At 43.8% G+C, this 12396-nt stretch overlaps 1 protein-coding gene across 1 annotated transcript in view; it reads right to left on the bottom strand.

Annotated features, from left to right (window-relative positions):
- The window catches only part of LOC102864723 (zinc finger protein 675-like), an 18998-nt gene that overhangs the window by 3934 nt on the left and 2668 nt on the right, over window positions 1-12396 (bottom strand). Inside the window, exon 2 of the mRNA XM_006903176.1 lies at window positions 8892-9028. Within this exon, the coding sequence (XP_006903238.1) occupies window positions 8892-9028 (137 nt within the window). The remainder of the gene's footprint in view (window positions 1-8891; window positions 9029-12396) is intronic.

The raw sequence follows: 12396 nt of genomic DNA, 5'->3' as shown, positions 1-12396 counted from the left end.
TGAAGGAGGCACAGACACAATCGAGAATTCCTCTTGTGACAGATCACAAAGGATTAGGTGGTGTTCTCCTGAGGCAACTCCCAGGAGACAGGCACTTCAGGCAGACCTGGTGGCACCTCTGCTACTCTCAGACTGTGTTGGTAACCCATCATTCCTAAGATAAGCATGAGGATGTCAGCAGAGAAATACATAGTCCCCAACTGGTGAAGAATTTTCTCTGCGATTTATATCAACCGGGAATTTTCCATACAGGCAGGAGAGACTCTCAGCTCAGTGCTGCCGTGTTCAAGCTGTTCGCCCCCCGCCTTCACTCTCTTCTCCCCCTCTTTCTCAGTGTCCGTGTCTTCATTTGTCCAGGTCGACAACAGCCTATGGAAACACATGTTCCTTGTTTTTTGTAGGAAAAAAAATCAGTCCTTTCTATTCAGTTATCCCTCCAATAAGGAAAAAAATGCATGCCTTATTAGGAATTCATTTTACTCAAGAAAATCAAGTCACCCTAAAGACAATGTTGTAATTTTTCATGGGACCTGAAGTTTCACACATAAAAGCTTTAGTGCAGAAATCTAGGGTTATGATACCGTATAACAATGAGAGAAGCTCTGGTGGCCTAGGGGTAAGAAGCTGTGCTGCAATCCTTAAGGTATGCTGTTCGAGGCCACCAGCTGCTCTGCAGGAGAGGGAGGGGCTATCACCTCCCCATGCAGATAACTGACTCTGAAAACCTGCTGGAGGGTCAGCTATGGGTCAGTTCCCTAAGGTATTAACAACCTATTAACGATTATCATGTGACTAGAAGAGCATTGAACGTCAAATGGATGGCCAGGAAAAGAAGAGATGTGTCTGAGAGAGGGTACAGCCAGAGTGCTCTTTGGAGGCAAGAATGCTGAGGCTTCCCCACTCATACTTTGTGCATGTTGCTAGGAGGTGCTAGACCTTGGGGAAGGGTATGATTCTGGGAAGGGTGGAGGGTCGGCGTAGGAGAGGAAGACCCTCAACCAGGTGGACTGTACACTGACAGCTACAACGGGCTCTTGTGTAAAGTGTGAGGAGAATGCAGGATAGAACAGGCTTTGGATCTTTTGTTCACAGGGTTGCTATGAGTCACGCTTGACTCGACAGCACCTCACGACAGCAGCATAAAACTTAGGGAACTCTGTGGTGTCATAAGGGAGGTTCGGTGCTGACACAAAGGCAGGTGTTCTGAATCCAGCACGTGATTCACAGGAGAAAGATGCCTGGTCTCCTCCCTTGTGGTTTTCTGTCTCTGAAAGCCAGCCGGAGGGTCCACTATACGGCAGTTTGGAATCCACAGCTGTGACTCTGTACAAATACACAGGAACAGGCTCAAGACGGTTTGTGAATATCGTTGGCCAACATGGTGAAGAGCAGATGCTTGAAAACCCCAGGCCCAGATCCAAATGATGACCTCCTGGAGCATAACCTGGAAAAGAGCTACACACAACACCCCAGAGGCAACCCAGTCAGTTCCTTTCACAACTGACAAGACTAAAAGCAGGAGGCGTGTTTTCATTTTGGAGGACTCCTATTCCACATCAGCTCTCTCTCAGTCAACGACACTACTGGGAAGAAAAGAGAACGTGGCCCTGAGCGACAGCAGGTTACCTAAAGATTAGAGATAGAGGCCTCTCCCTCCTTCCCATCAGCCCTTTAAGATTCCTACTCAATCTGGATTTTCTTTACACTAAAGGGAGTGAACAGCCAGAGGGTTGTTGTTGGTGTTGCTTGCCACTCATAGCGACCCTGTGTACAACAGCCCTAAACCCAGTTCTGTCCTGTGCCAATCGCACTGTCTCTGACACTCCCACCCCAATTACCCCAGTCACTGAATCAATCCACCTCATAGAGGGTCTTCCCCTCCTGTGCTGTCCCTCCACCCTGCCCAGCATGATGTCCCTCTTCAAGGACCTCTCCCTCCTTAAAACATGTCCAAGGTATGTCAGACGAAGCCCCAGAATCCTTGCCTCCGAGGAGCCACCCGGTTTAACCCTTTCCAGGATGAATCTGTCTGTTTTCCTAGCAGTCCATGGTATTCTCAATACTCTTCTCCAGCACCACAGCTCAAAGGCATCCATTCTCCTTCTATCCTCCCTGGTCACTGTCCAACTCTCTGATGCATGACAAGTGATTGCAAAGACCATGGCCTGTATCGAACGCATCTTAGTTTCCAGAGAGACACCATTGCTCTTCAGTACTTTGGATTACCATTTGAATTACATGTGTAACTAACTCTTTATTCTCTTAACCATCAGAGAGCTCCCAAAACACTGCATTTGGGCAAAAAAGGCTAAAAAAAGGCTCTCAAGCAAATCACCACAGCACTTGATATACCCAGGATGACTTAGGGGATTAATGTAGGAAGTGGTGTCCACATCAGTCTCGAGAGAAGGTGGCAATGGTGTTTAAGCAGAAAGGAAGGAAGTCGGGGAAAATTACCTCTCAACACAAAAATACCAAATGGCTGAGAAAGTTCGAGTGCAAGCTACATTAAGCTGTCAATTTCAGATATTTACCTGCCATGGCCAAAGTGAACCTGACTTTTAGAGCTTAATGTGACAATTCAACACTCACTGACTAACTGACATCAAACAATTCAAAGAGCGGGAACTAGGAGGCTGCAAAGAACACCAGCAAACAATGTCCATCATTCCTGTCCATCATTACTTCACTGAGCTGCAGAATAACCAGAAAGGTGCTTGCAGTTTAGAAACGATTCCTCCAGAGCTCACACTGACCAGAACAGACAACAGACAAAAATGACAGGGATGAAACACTAACTCTATGAGGACAGGACAGGGTTCAGAAGCGTGGTTTATAGGGTCGCCTGGAGTCGTCCTTGAGTGACGGCACCTCACAAGAACAAGTGGCATCTGTAGCAGGGGAAAGGACTAGCATGGGAATTCATTCTTTTCCACACCCCAGAAGATAAACTACAAGAAAGATCTCACTGGGAAATGAAGAAAGCACAGCAAAAAAACAGAGGGTGTGAAAATCACAGAGAAGATTCTGCCAGGTCATCTTCAAGGGTCTGGTCAGGAGATTCTGTCAATAAACCTGGAGAACCAAGGCCCCAGTTGGGCATAACAGCTCATGGTTCCTGTGGGAACACAAGAACAATGATCTTAGGCATTCCGATCCTGAGTGTGGACAGGGAAAGGGCTGGGTATTAGGGGAGCAGGAAGGTTGGTGCCTCCTAGGGCTTTCGAGGAGCATCCTGTTAAAGCTTTTCACCTCTGGGGAAAAAACAGTCCTCCAGAATGACGTGGGCTCCCAAGAATGTCTCTCCAATGGCACCAACTCAAGGTTGAAAGACCTGACTCTCTAGGACTCACCATTTCTTTGCTCCGTCTTCTGGAGTTCATAGGCAACCGTGTTTGTTAGTACAAAGAAATCCCTTCAGGACGAGCACTGGCGTGGGAGAACACAGGACAACATGGAAGCAGATGAGTGATGTCTGGTCCACACTCTTGTGACACGGGCTCAAATCCTCAATTCACGTTCACAGAAACACAACATGGAACAGAGCTCGTTCCTCGGCACCCTGGACTGCACATGCTTACAAGGCACTTGATCTGAAACAAGACAATCAAGAGGAAACAATGGTGAGTTAGCAAAGCGAAGGGATGAGTTTGGAGTCATTCCTGTGGCTTCTACTCAAAGGATTGGCATTGCTAGCCTCACAAACAGAAGGATGCTTCACCAGGCAGGAAAAGGTCCATGTGATTGCCTGCAGTTCTGTTCCGAGCACAAATATACAACCACACTGTGGGAGAGGCCATCAGCAAAACCCAACTGTCCTCACTGAACATGAGATTCAGGTCAACACTGTGAAAGGAGGAGAGGAGGGATATAGACAGATGGCCACACCCACGTGTGATTTCTGCTGGATGGGATGCTGGGGACGCAAGCACAACTTTTTTTGTACCAAAGACTCATTCTTTTCAAAATGGTCAAATATACGTAGATGATACGGAGGACATGGAGCAGTTAATGCTTGAGTATTATCCGCTAATATGGCAGAAAAGCCTGAAGACCAGTAATATATATGGTTGCACCGCAAAGTCCCATATTAGCGGTTCAACTAGAGAAAACTAACAAGAAATTACATAAAATGAAACCTTCTTAAAATAGAAAAAAATGGTTCAAAACATGGCAAGGAAACACACTGTGAATGGTGACACATACAGAGGAAACTGATTATTTCAAAGCTTTCATATCCAACTAAGCTTTTGCTGACCAAGCAGTAACATCATTTGGCAAGGCCGTGAGTAAGGCGTGAATTTTAAGGTGGTTCCATGATCTCAGTATTAACCAGAGAAAAAGAAAACATACCTACTTAAATGAGAATTTAAAACATGTCAACTGAACTTGCAGCTGATACCATGAATTGCTTCTCCCTTCCTGAAAGTTGTAACAACACAGTCTGCATGACCCTGGAGTCTGCAAGAGAATCTCCAGTCATTTCATTCTGCTCTCCATTTTGATGTGTTCACCAACAGTCTGTATCAATAATCACTGCTGGCATTAGAAGCCTTTGACCTTCAAAGAAGAGACTATTCGACAGGTCAAATGACTAAAGGCATCCGTGAGATCTGTAGTCTCAAGACAACTTTTGAGGCACCAACTCCTGACATCCTCCAAGGCCTTTGGAAGCCATGCACTTTTCTTGGGAACTGTCAGCTTGGTAAAAATCTCTGACCACCCGTGGGCACTGCCCGAGTGAGCCTCCTAGGCAGCTGTCTAGAACTGGGTTTCACATCATTCGTGCCTTCCAAATCTGTACATTGCATTGGTGTGAGCTGTTGATGATTCCAAATCTGTTAAGAGTCAGAGTGAGAACTCTGTGCTGGTTGCCCTGTGGTACCTGTTTTCTGACTATATACCTGCTGCCTATTTGTGCCTGGTTTCTGTCATACTTTAGATACTGACAGGAACAAAAGCAGAAGCTCTCTCCCCACTCTCTGTGGGGCCTTGCTGATAGCCTGCATATGACCTGACTGAGTAAGTTGTATTGTATCTGTATCTGTTTAGGAGAAGTTACATTGTACCTGGTCAGCAGAAGTTGTATCTGTTGAGTAGAAGTTGTACTGTGTCTGTTAAGTAGACTTTGAATTGTATCTGATAAGTACATGCTGTGTTCTAGGAGTTCAAGTTGTGTTGCATCTGATGACTCTACGACACCTGTTTTCACATCTAAGGAGCCCATATCTAGTAATATTTTTCTTTGGTTCATTACGTTTTAGATCATGTTTCTAAAGTCAAAACAAAAGTTTCCATAGTTGAGAAATATGCTGTTAAAAGAAAATTCTGAAGATCAGCCTGATCTAATATAATGTTTAGCCAAAAGAGTAAGTTTAAGTGCAACAATGAATGAATGAAAACCCAAAATCTCTGGAAATGTTCATTAAAATTAATAAAATAATGAAAAAAAATTTGTAGAAAAAAAGAAAATGAGTGTAATTGTCAGAAAATTCAGCCTTTAGTTATATCTTGGTGAAAGAAAAAGCGGGCTTTGCACGGATCCTTAAATTCTTCAACAAGTAACACTGTTTCGCCAGAAGGCAAAGCACTTGGACGACAGCTGCACACAGGGGTCGTAACAATTCTCTATCTTAAAATAAGAACAGAGTGCTCGGTTTGGCAGGACGTACACTAATACTGGAACGTCACACATGATATAGCATGGCCCCTGCACAAGGATGACATACAAATTCATGAGGCGTTCTTTATTTTTGCTTTGACAGACATTACTGTGGCAAGGGTTCTCTGACCTATTGATGCAACCAACAAGAAGCAAGTAATTATGAGTTCATAAGACATGAATTTACAAAAAAGACAGACTATAGAGGGTACCTGGTGAAGAGGGGCAAAAAGAAAGGGAAGCTAATCACCTAATGGAAGTAGGCAGAAGGTTCCAAAATTCCCAATCACCGGGTAGGATTACTGTCTTCAGAAAGAGAATATAAGGGGAGCTCTGGTGGCCTAGTGGCAAGGAGCTGCAACTGCAATCCCAGAGGCACACGGTTCGAATCCACCAGATGCTCTGCTGGGGAAGGAGGGTCAATCTCCTCCTGTACCAGTCAGATCTGATTTGACGGTACACGCACACAAAAATAATAAAATAAAATAATTTTTTTTTTAAAAAAGAGAGAATATAAATATACAGGTAATTAGGGTCCAAACCAAGCCAGTGGGTTGTTTGGTTTTTTTGGTTGTTTTTGTTTTCTTTTTAAGTTTTTTTATAATTTTTATTTAATTATTTATTTTGTGTGTGTACCGTCAAACTGGATCTGACTCGTACAGGAGGCGACTGTTCCTCTTTCTTCAGCAGAGCAGCTGGTGGATTTGAACCGTGCACTTCTGGGATTGCAGTGCAGTTTCCTGCCACTAAGCTACCAGAGCTCGTGGCCTGTGGTTTGTTCATTGCCAGTCACATGAAGTCACTAAAACCTAGAGTGGGTCTCACTTCACGGGAGAAATGAGGACAAGAAGCTGAGCTTCACAGTCTGTTCGTCTCATTCTTACGGCCAGGTCTGCTTGAGACAAGGCCACACAAGACCCCCTTCAAGAGGTCAGCCAATCTCTAATGTCTACGAACAACCAAAACATTTTATAAAGAGTATCTACGAGATAACTCAAATTGGAAATACTCTTACTCTTTCTAAGGCTTTAAAACTGTCTGTCTGATGAGGTATAAACCGTAAAGGATCCAGGTACCCAAAAAGTGGGCCAAGCTCTTAACAGTTCTGTAGCTCAGTGAATGAATGCATTGTCTCAGGTCTCCGTGGGACATTGTCATATCCCGAAACATCAAAGGAAGTGTGTATCTCTGAGGAGAAACTACGCCTCGTAAACATGAAGAACTGGGTTTTCTTTCTTTGCTTTAAATAAATATTATAAGCACGGCTAACTGAGCAGAGTAAAGGGACCGCTGGTGTTCTAGTGCCAAGAAAGTGTGCCACAATCCCAAAGGCACAACACTCTTTGAGGCCACCACCAGCTGCTCCAAAGGAGAAAGATGGGCAATCTCTTCCCACGCAATTCACAGCCTCTGAAAATATGCTGGAGGGTCAGCTATGGGGTCAGTTCCAACTTGACGGTACACAACAACAACAACAACAAAGGTCATAAAATGTTCACACAGGTCTCTATAGGCACCTAGAAAAACAGCAGGCAGGAGTGGTCACCAGTTATTTTCAAGAAAAGCCAAGTCGCAGAGTGCAGGCTATGCCATGTACAAAGAAGTGACTCTCAGCTTACAGTTAGAAAATGAATGACAATGTTTCCTATAACATTTAAAATGGGTGACATTATAGAGATAAATACAGCTCATCCATGGAGTTGCTTGTAATTGTTTAAGTCTTAACGCTAGGAAGTGGGAAAATAAAAATAGGACTTAAGAGCCATTAATTGACAAGTTAAAATAACAACTTAACGCTGGCCCTGCTTATTGGTACATCACAGACGTATTACTGATCTGTTAAGTCATGTGGAAAAAGGCTAATAGAAAAACCTAGCAGTCTGTGACACTTCTACTTTGCTTCCTCCTGTCCAACTCAAGACGGTCAGTATGTGGGTGCATCTTCCTCCTACACCTCAACAGCCCTGTTCAGCAAGAAACAGGGAGAATCTACACCCATATGACCAAATGGGGAACGCCTGAGTGAAAAGAGAAAATGTCATTGTAACGAAACCGTACTCTGCCAAAAATCAACCCAGAACAGTTTGACATCAATCAGAGCCATGTCGTTTCTTTTGTTTTTTTGAAAAAACTTGGATAGAAGACTGATATGAGACAAGGAGCGGGATGATAGGGAAGAATTAATAACCTCAAGACTATTCAAATATATGGCAGACTTGTAAAACTGAATCCAGGTGTGGACAGCCTGCAAAACTGGTGGCTTTGCCATAAGACCTTGATTCTTTGTCTTTAGTCACGTAAAGTATATTAAAGACCTTTTTCCCAGGAGGGGGAAAGCACCTTTCCTGGATTAGCATTTACCTTTTTAGAAACTGTGTTTCTCAATTGTGAGTAAACTGTACCTTGACTTGCTTATCAGGAGGGAAAAGGCATCTTTCCTGGGTCAGCATTTACCTTTTAAAAAAGAATTTCCGATTGGGGATGGGTGTGTCAGAAGCAGTGCGATTGGCACAGGACAGAGCAGGGTTTAGGGAGAGCTGCAGGGTCGCTACGAGTCTCAAACCACAAAATAACAACCCCACGTAAATGATACCACAACCTGTCTGCTTACTAGTAAGAATGCAAAAAATCCTGGAGCTGTGAATCAAAGCAAGACTGATCGGTTATGTCAATTCATAGAACTTAACTCTGTTTTAAAATTTCAACGACTTTTCAAGTCGTCATAGTGATATGTTCAATAGGTGCACGTTGAACCCATATTATAAATGGGTTTGACGAGAAAGATGACACAGCTATAAAATTATTACTTTAGGTATTGTATATTATACATATGTAGTATATATCACATATATTACACATAACAAATATTGCATATATTTCTATAATATCATATTACACTATATATGACCTTATTATCTTGCCCAATATAAGACCCAAGGACCCCCTTTGGGCGGGAAAGCAGTTTTTGAGCATTTCCTCTCCCAGATCTGTAATAAAGTGCTTTGGGTCCTGCAATCAGGCCGTCGTCTTGGCCATTTGACCCCCTAGTGTCCAGTAAGGCCGCTCTCCTAAGTCATCCCGTAAAAAGAGACCCGGTCTGCGAATGGCGGAGCGCGTGGAGGCCGAGCAGGGTGGACACAGTGGACACAGGGCCTTCACCGGCACACACAGCCTCCCCGAGGACGCAGGCTCACGATGACCACCACCCTCTCCGGCCCCGCGATCTCACCCGACAAACCACGTGCCCCGCGTGTCCTGGAGCCGCTGAGCCCGAGGTTTTCAGGGGAGCGGCGGCCGCCCAGGCCCGGGGGTTGGGAGTCCCGGGCACAGGCAGGGTCACGGAGCGCGGGGATTCAGGACAACGGCCTGCGGGTCAACGAAAAGTGACCACAAATAAAACGAGAAACTCGGAAACCACCTTCCCAGCACAATAGAGCGGAAACCAGAGCACAATCACACCAACTTCCGGTTTCCACCTGGAAGTGACCCCCACAAAAAGCCTTCCGGGTAGAAACAAGGGCTTGCCATGTGCTTCTGCTACTCGTGTAGATCCTCGAGTTGGGGATACGGGTATGGCTCGTCTTTGCAATAAGAAAAGGCCGTCGTCGTTGACAGGACGTGAAGAAACTCATCCCTCAAGCCGCTGCGGCATGAAAGAAAGCACGCGATGCTCCCGAGCAGTCGCGTGAGGACAATGGGATGATAAAAAGGACGTGCACTTCCCGTTACTGTAGGTGCCCCAGGGAAAGCGGTCCGTGCGGAAACAGGGGCGGGGATTGAGAGGTTCTCGTGCAGGGCAGCTCACAATACTGAAGGGGTTTCCAAGCTCTCAAAGCGCTGAGGTCTGCGAGGTCAGGCAGTCGGCTTCCAGGAGGACGACAGGCTTGGAGAGTATATGGGGCAGTTTACCTCTGTCCTGTATTCTATTTGATGAATTGTGTTAAAGAAATACTGTGATGCACTTTCTTCAGGGAAAGGAAATCCACCTGACAATGTCTACCACCATCCCCACCTAGTGGTGCAGGAAATACATTCTCAGCAAAGGCTGATGCTACTATGTCAACACTCTCTTTTTCTCTCCTTGGGTGGGTCATAAAACTGTTCCTAGGCATAAAAATTAACCAGATTATTTACTATATCCTGGAGCACAGGGACATATTTTTGTAGAGTCTGGAATCTTTTTTTTTTATGCTTAAAATGTTTTCAGAATGCTTGCTACCTCAAAAAGGAGCAGAGGTGCTTTTTATTCCCCACAACAAAGAACGACCATGTGGAATACCTGAATTATATTAATATTGTAGCAGGAGAGAAAAAACAAAACCCAACACCTAAAATATGACTAAAAATGTAAATATAATCACCAAAACACATGACTTTAACAGAAAGAGGAAAGATATTTCTTTAATGAGTGAGTGGAGCCATCAACAGGGTCAGGTACCAAAATAGCTGAAGTTCTCTGGCCTGTTTTGGATTCGCCTTATTAAAGGCAAACAGTGAAGGACTTTGCCATTGGTGGGTTTAAACGTGGGAACTGACAATGGGTAAGTTGATGTTAGCTTTTTACAGTTCGTGGAATGGGGCACAGGGATGTGTTCACCCAACAAACATATGAACTGTGTACATGCAATTAGATAAGAAACTTGAAAGGTTGCAGTTTTCCCAGCAGTCAGAGATCAGATCAGGGCTGAGAATCTCTCCTGTCCTTTTCCCTTAGAAATTCTCCTCCTTGCCAACCAAAAGCAAGACTAGATGAAAAGGCACAGTTACAGTGACTATTTCACAGGGAAAAGGAATTGGTAAAGACCTAGTTCCTTCCTTGTTTCTGGAGCCATTTATTTTGTAGTTCTGTACCAGTCAAACACCTCACGTAGAGTTTACTTGTGGTTTTGTAAAAATCATTTTTTCACAGAAACCTTTATATGAAGTCCGCATACGGCAGTGACAGACAAGGGTCACATGTTTATCTTCAAATTAATTCTGATTCAGTGTGAGTGGAGTGGTGGGAATGAGTGAGTCTGAGACGGCGAGGTTGGCACAGGATAGAACGGCATTAAGGGCTCTTGTACGTAGGGTCACTATGAGTCGCAAACAACTCGATGGCACATAACAACATTGTTATAATTGATTACAAACATGCACAAATAAGTTGTGTATAATAAATATTTTATTAAATATCTGCATGAAAATATGGTATATATGTTTTCTCTCTCATCAAATTTATGGGACCTCATCTTCTCAATCTGCTTTGTATCCTGCAATATCTTACACATGCTACATCATGCAGTGGAAAAAATAATTAATAGTCACAAGCCTAAATCTCACTGTGAAAATGTGGTTTCTTTTTGTCCATTGCTCTGCTGTATGTCACATCCCTGGATAGGAACATGCACACAAAACATGTCAATTCCTCATGATGGAATTGGTTATTATGACCATCTTACAGGCCCAAATTGAGAGAGTTTAAATGTGGAAGAAGGTTTATGGGCTTCCAGAAAGACAGACGAAATAGAGGTTATTGGACACATCATGCAGGAACAGACTGACGGGCAAAGAACCTGCAACCGTGCTTGACAAGACATCCCAACGGAAGAGCTGCACTGCATCTGGGTTCCAGTCTAGATTGTTACCTGTCACTTTCTGTTATAAACCCCACAATAGTAAGCATAGCTCTGTTCATTCTGTGTGACCATTGCAGCATAAATGCCAACACCCAAGCAGTGAGAGCCCTTGGAGAGATGTTTGGCTTAGAGGTGTGGGTGCAGGAGCATGAGTCAGGGCTGACCTCATGGCAATTGTGTTTATGGTCCAGATGTTGTGGCGGGGACCGTTCCTCCCTGTGGTCGTAGTGGTCTTCATACAGGGCTGCCTCTACCTCAGTCATATTATCTTAAACAGAAATCCTTTCCTCAGGTATTCTCAAACACACACTCTCTTTCAAATTTCTGTTCAAATATCACCCGTTAAGAAGGCCTAAATGTATATACATCTTTAATAAAGTCATATGCACTCTCAAAAAAAAAAATCTCCTCAAAAGGTGGAGGGGCCTTCTTTGTCAATACAAAAACAATATATATTAGAAGAAAAAAACCAACACACATTTATGGAGATGCAAACTATTAGGGGGAGATGGCAGGATTTTAAAGGGATCTACTCAGGACAAGCTTATGCTATTTATTGTAAAGCATGGTGGGAAATAACAAGAAATGTGTTCACAAATCTGTATGATAATTAAATTCCTATAAAGAAATCATATGCACCTGTTCTTTCAAATGGAGTCAGGTAGAGACAGCTCAGAAACAGTATCACTTATTAGGAGATGGGGGCATTTGCTAGAACAGTGTCCCCGATTCAAATGCTTCTTTCAGAATGTAGCGTGTTTAAAGGAAGCCAGCTCTCTGCTGACTGTTTTCAATAGGCTCCGGAAAATGTGATGATATTCTTGAGAGTAAGATAGTCTGTTTGAAGATAGAATCTCATTAGTACCTCAGACAATACCATTCATCCTCAGACCAAATTAGTAGCTAACCGTTGGACCTGGAATGCTCCTAGAGATCTGGTTGTCTGACAAGAGTCCTGTATTGCTTTGGTCTAAAGAAATATTGACCTTGATTAAGGTGGCAATGTGGACTAAGGGCAACATTAAATAAAGGAATATTTTCTCCACAGGGCCAATGGTAGCCTCAGGTTAAATGCAGAAGAGATTGAGGTTATCAACAATTTTAGCTTTGTTGGTC

Source organism: Elephantulus edwardii, unplaced genomic scaffold (assembly GCF_000299155.1).
Source record: "Elephantulus edwardii isolate Elephantulus edwardi_28Jun2011 unplaced genomic scaffold, EleEdw1.0 scaffold00528, whole genome shotgun sequence".
Lineage (NCBI taxonomy): Eukaryota > Metazoa > Chordata > Mammalia > Macroscelidea > Macroscelididae > Elephantulus > Elephantulus edwardii.
The sequence above is the reverse complement of the archived record's forward strand: the minus strand, read 5'-3'. Positions and strand labels throughout refer to the sequence as shown.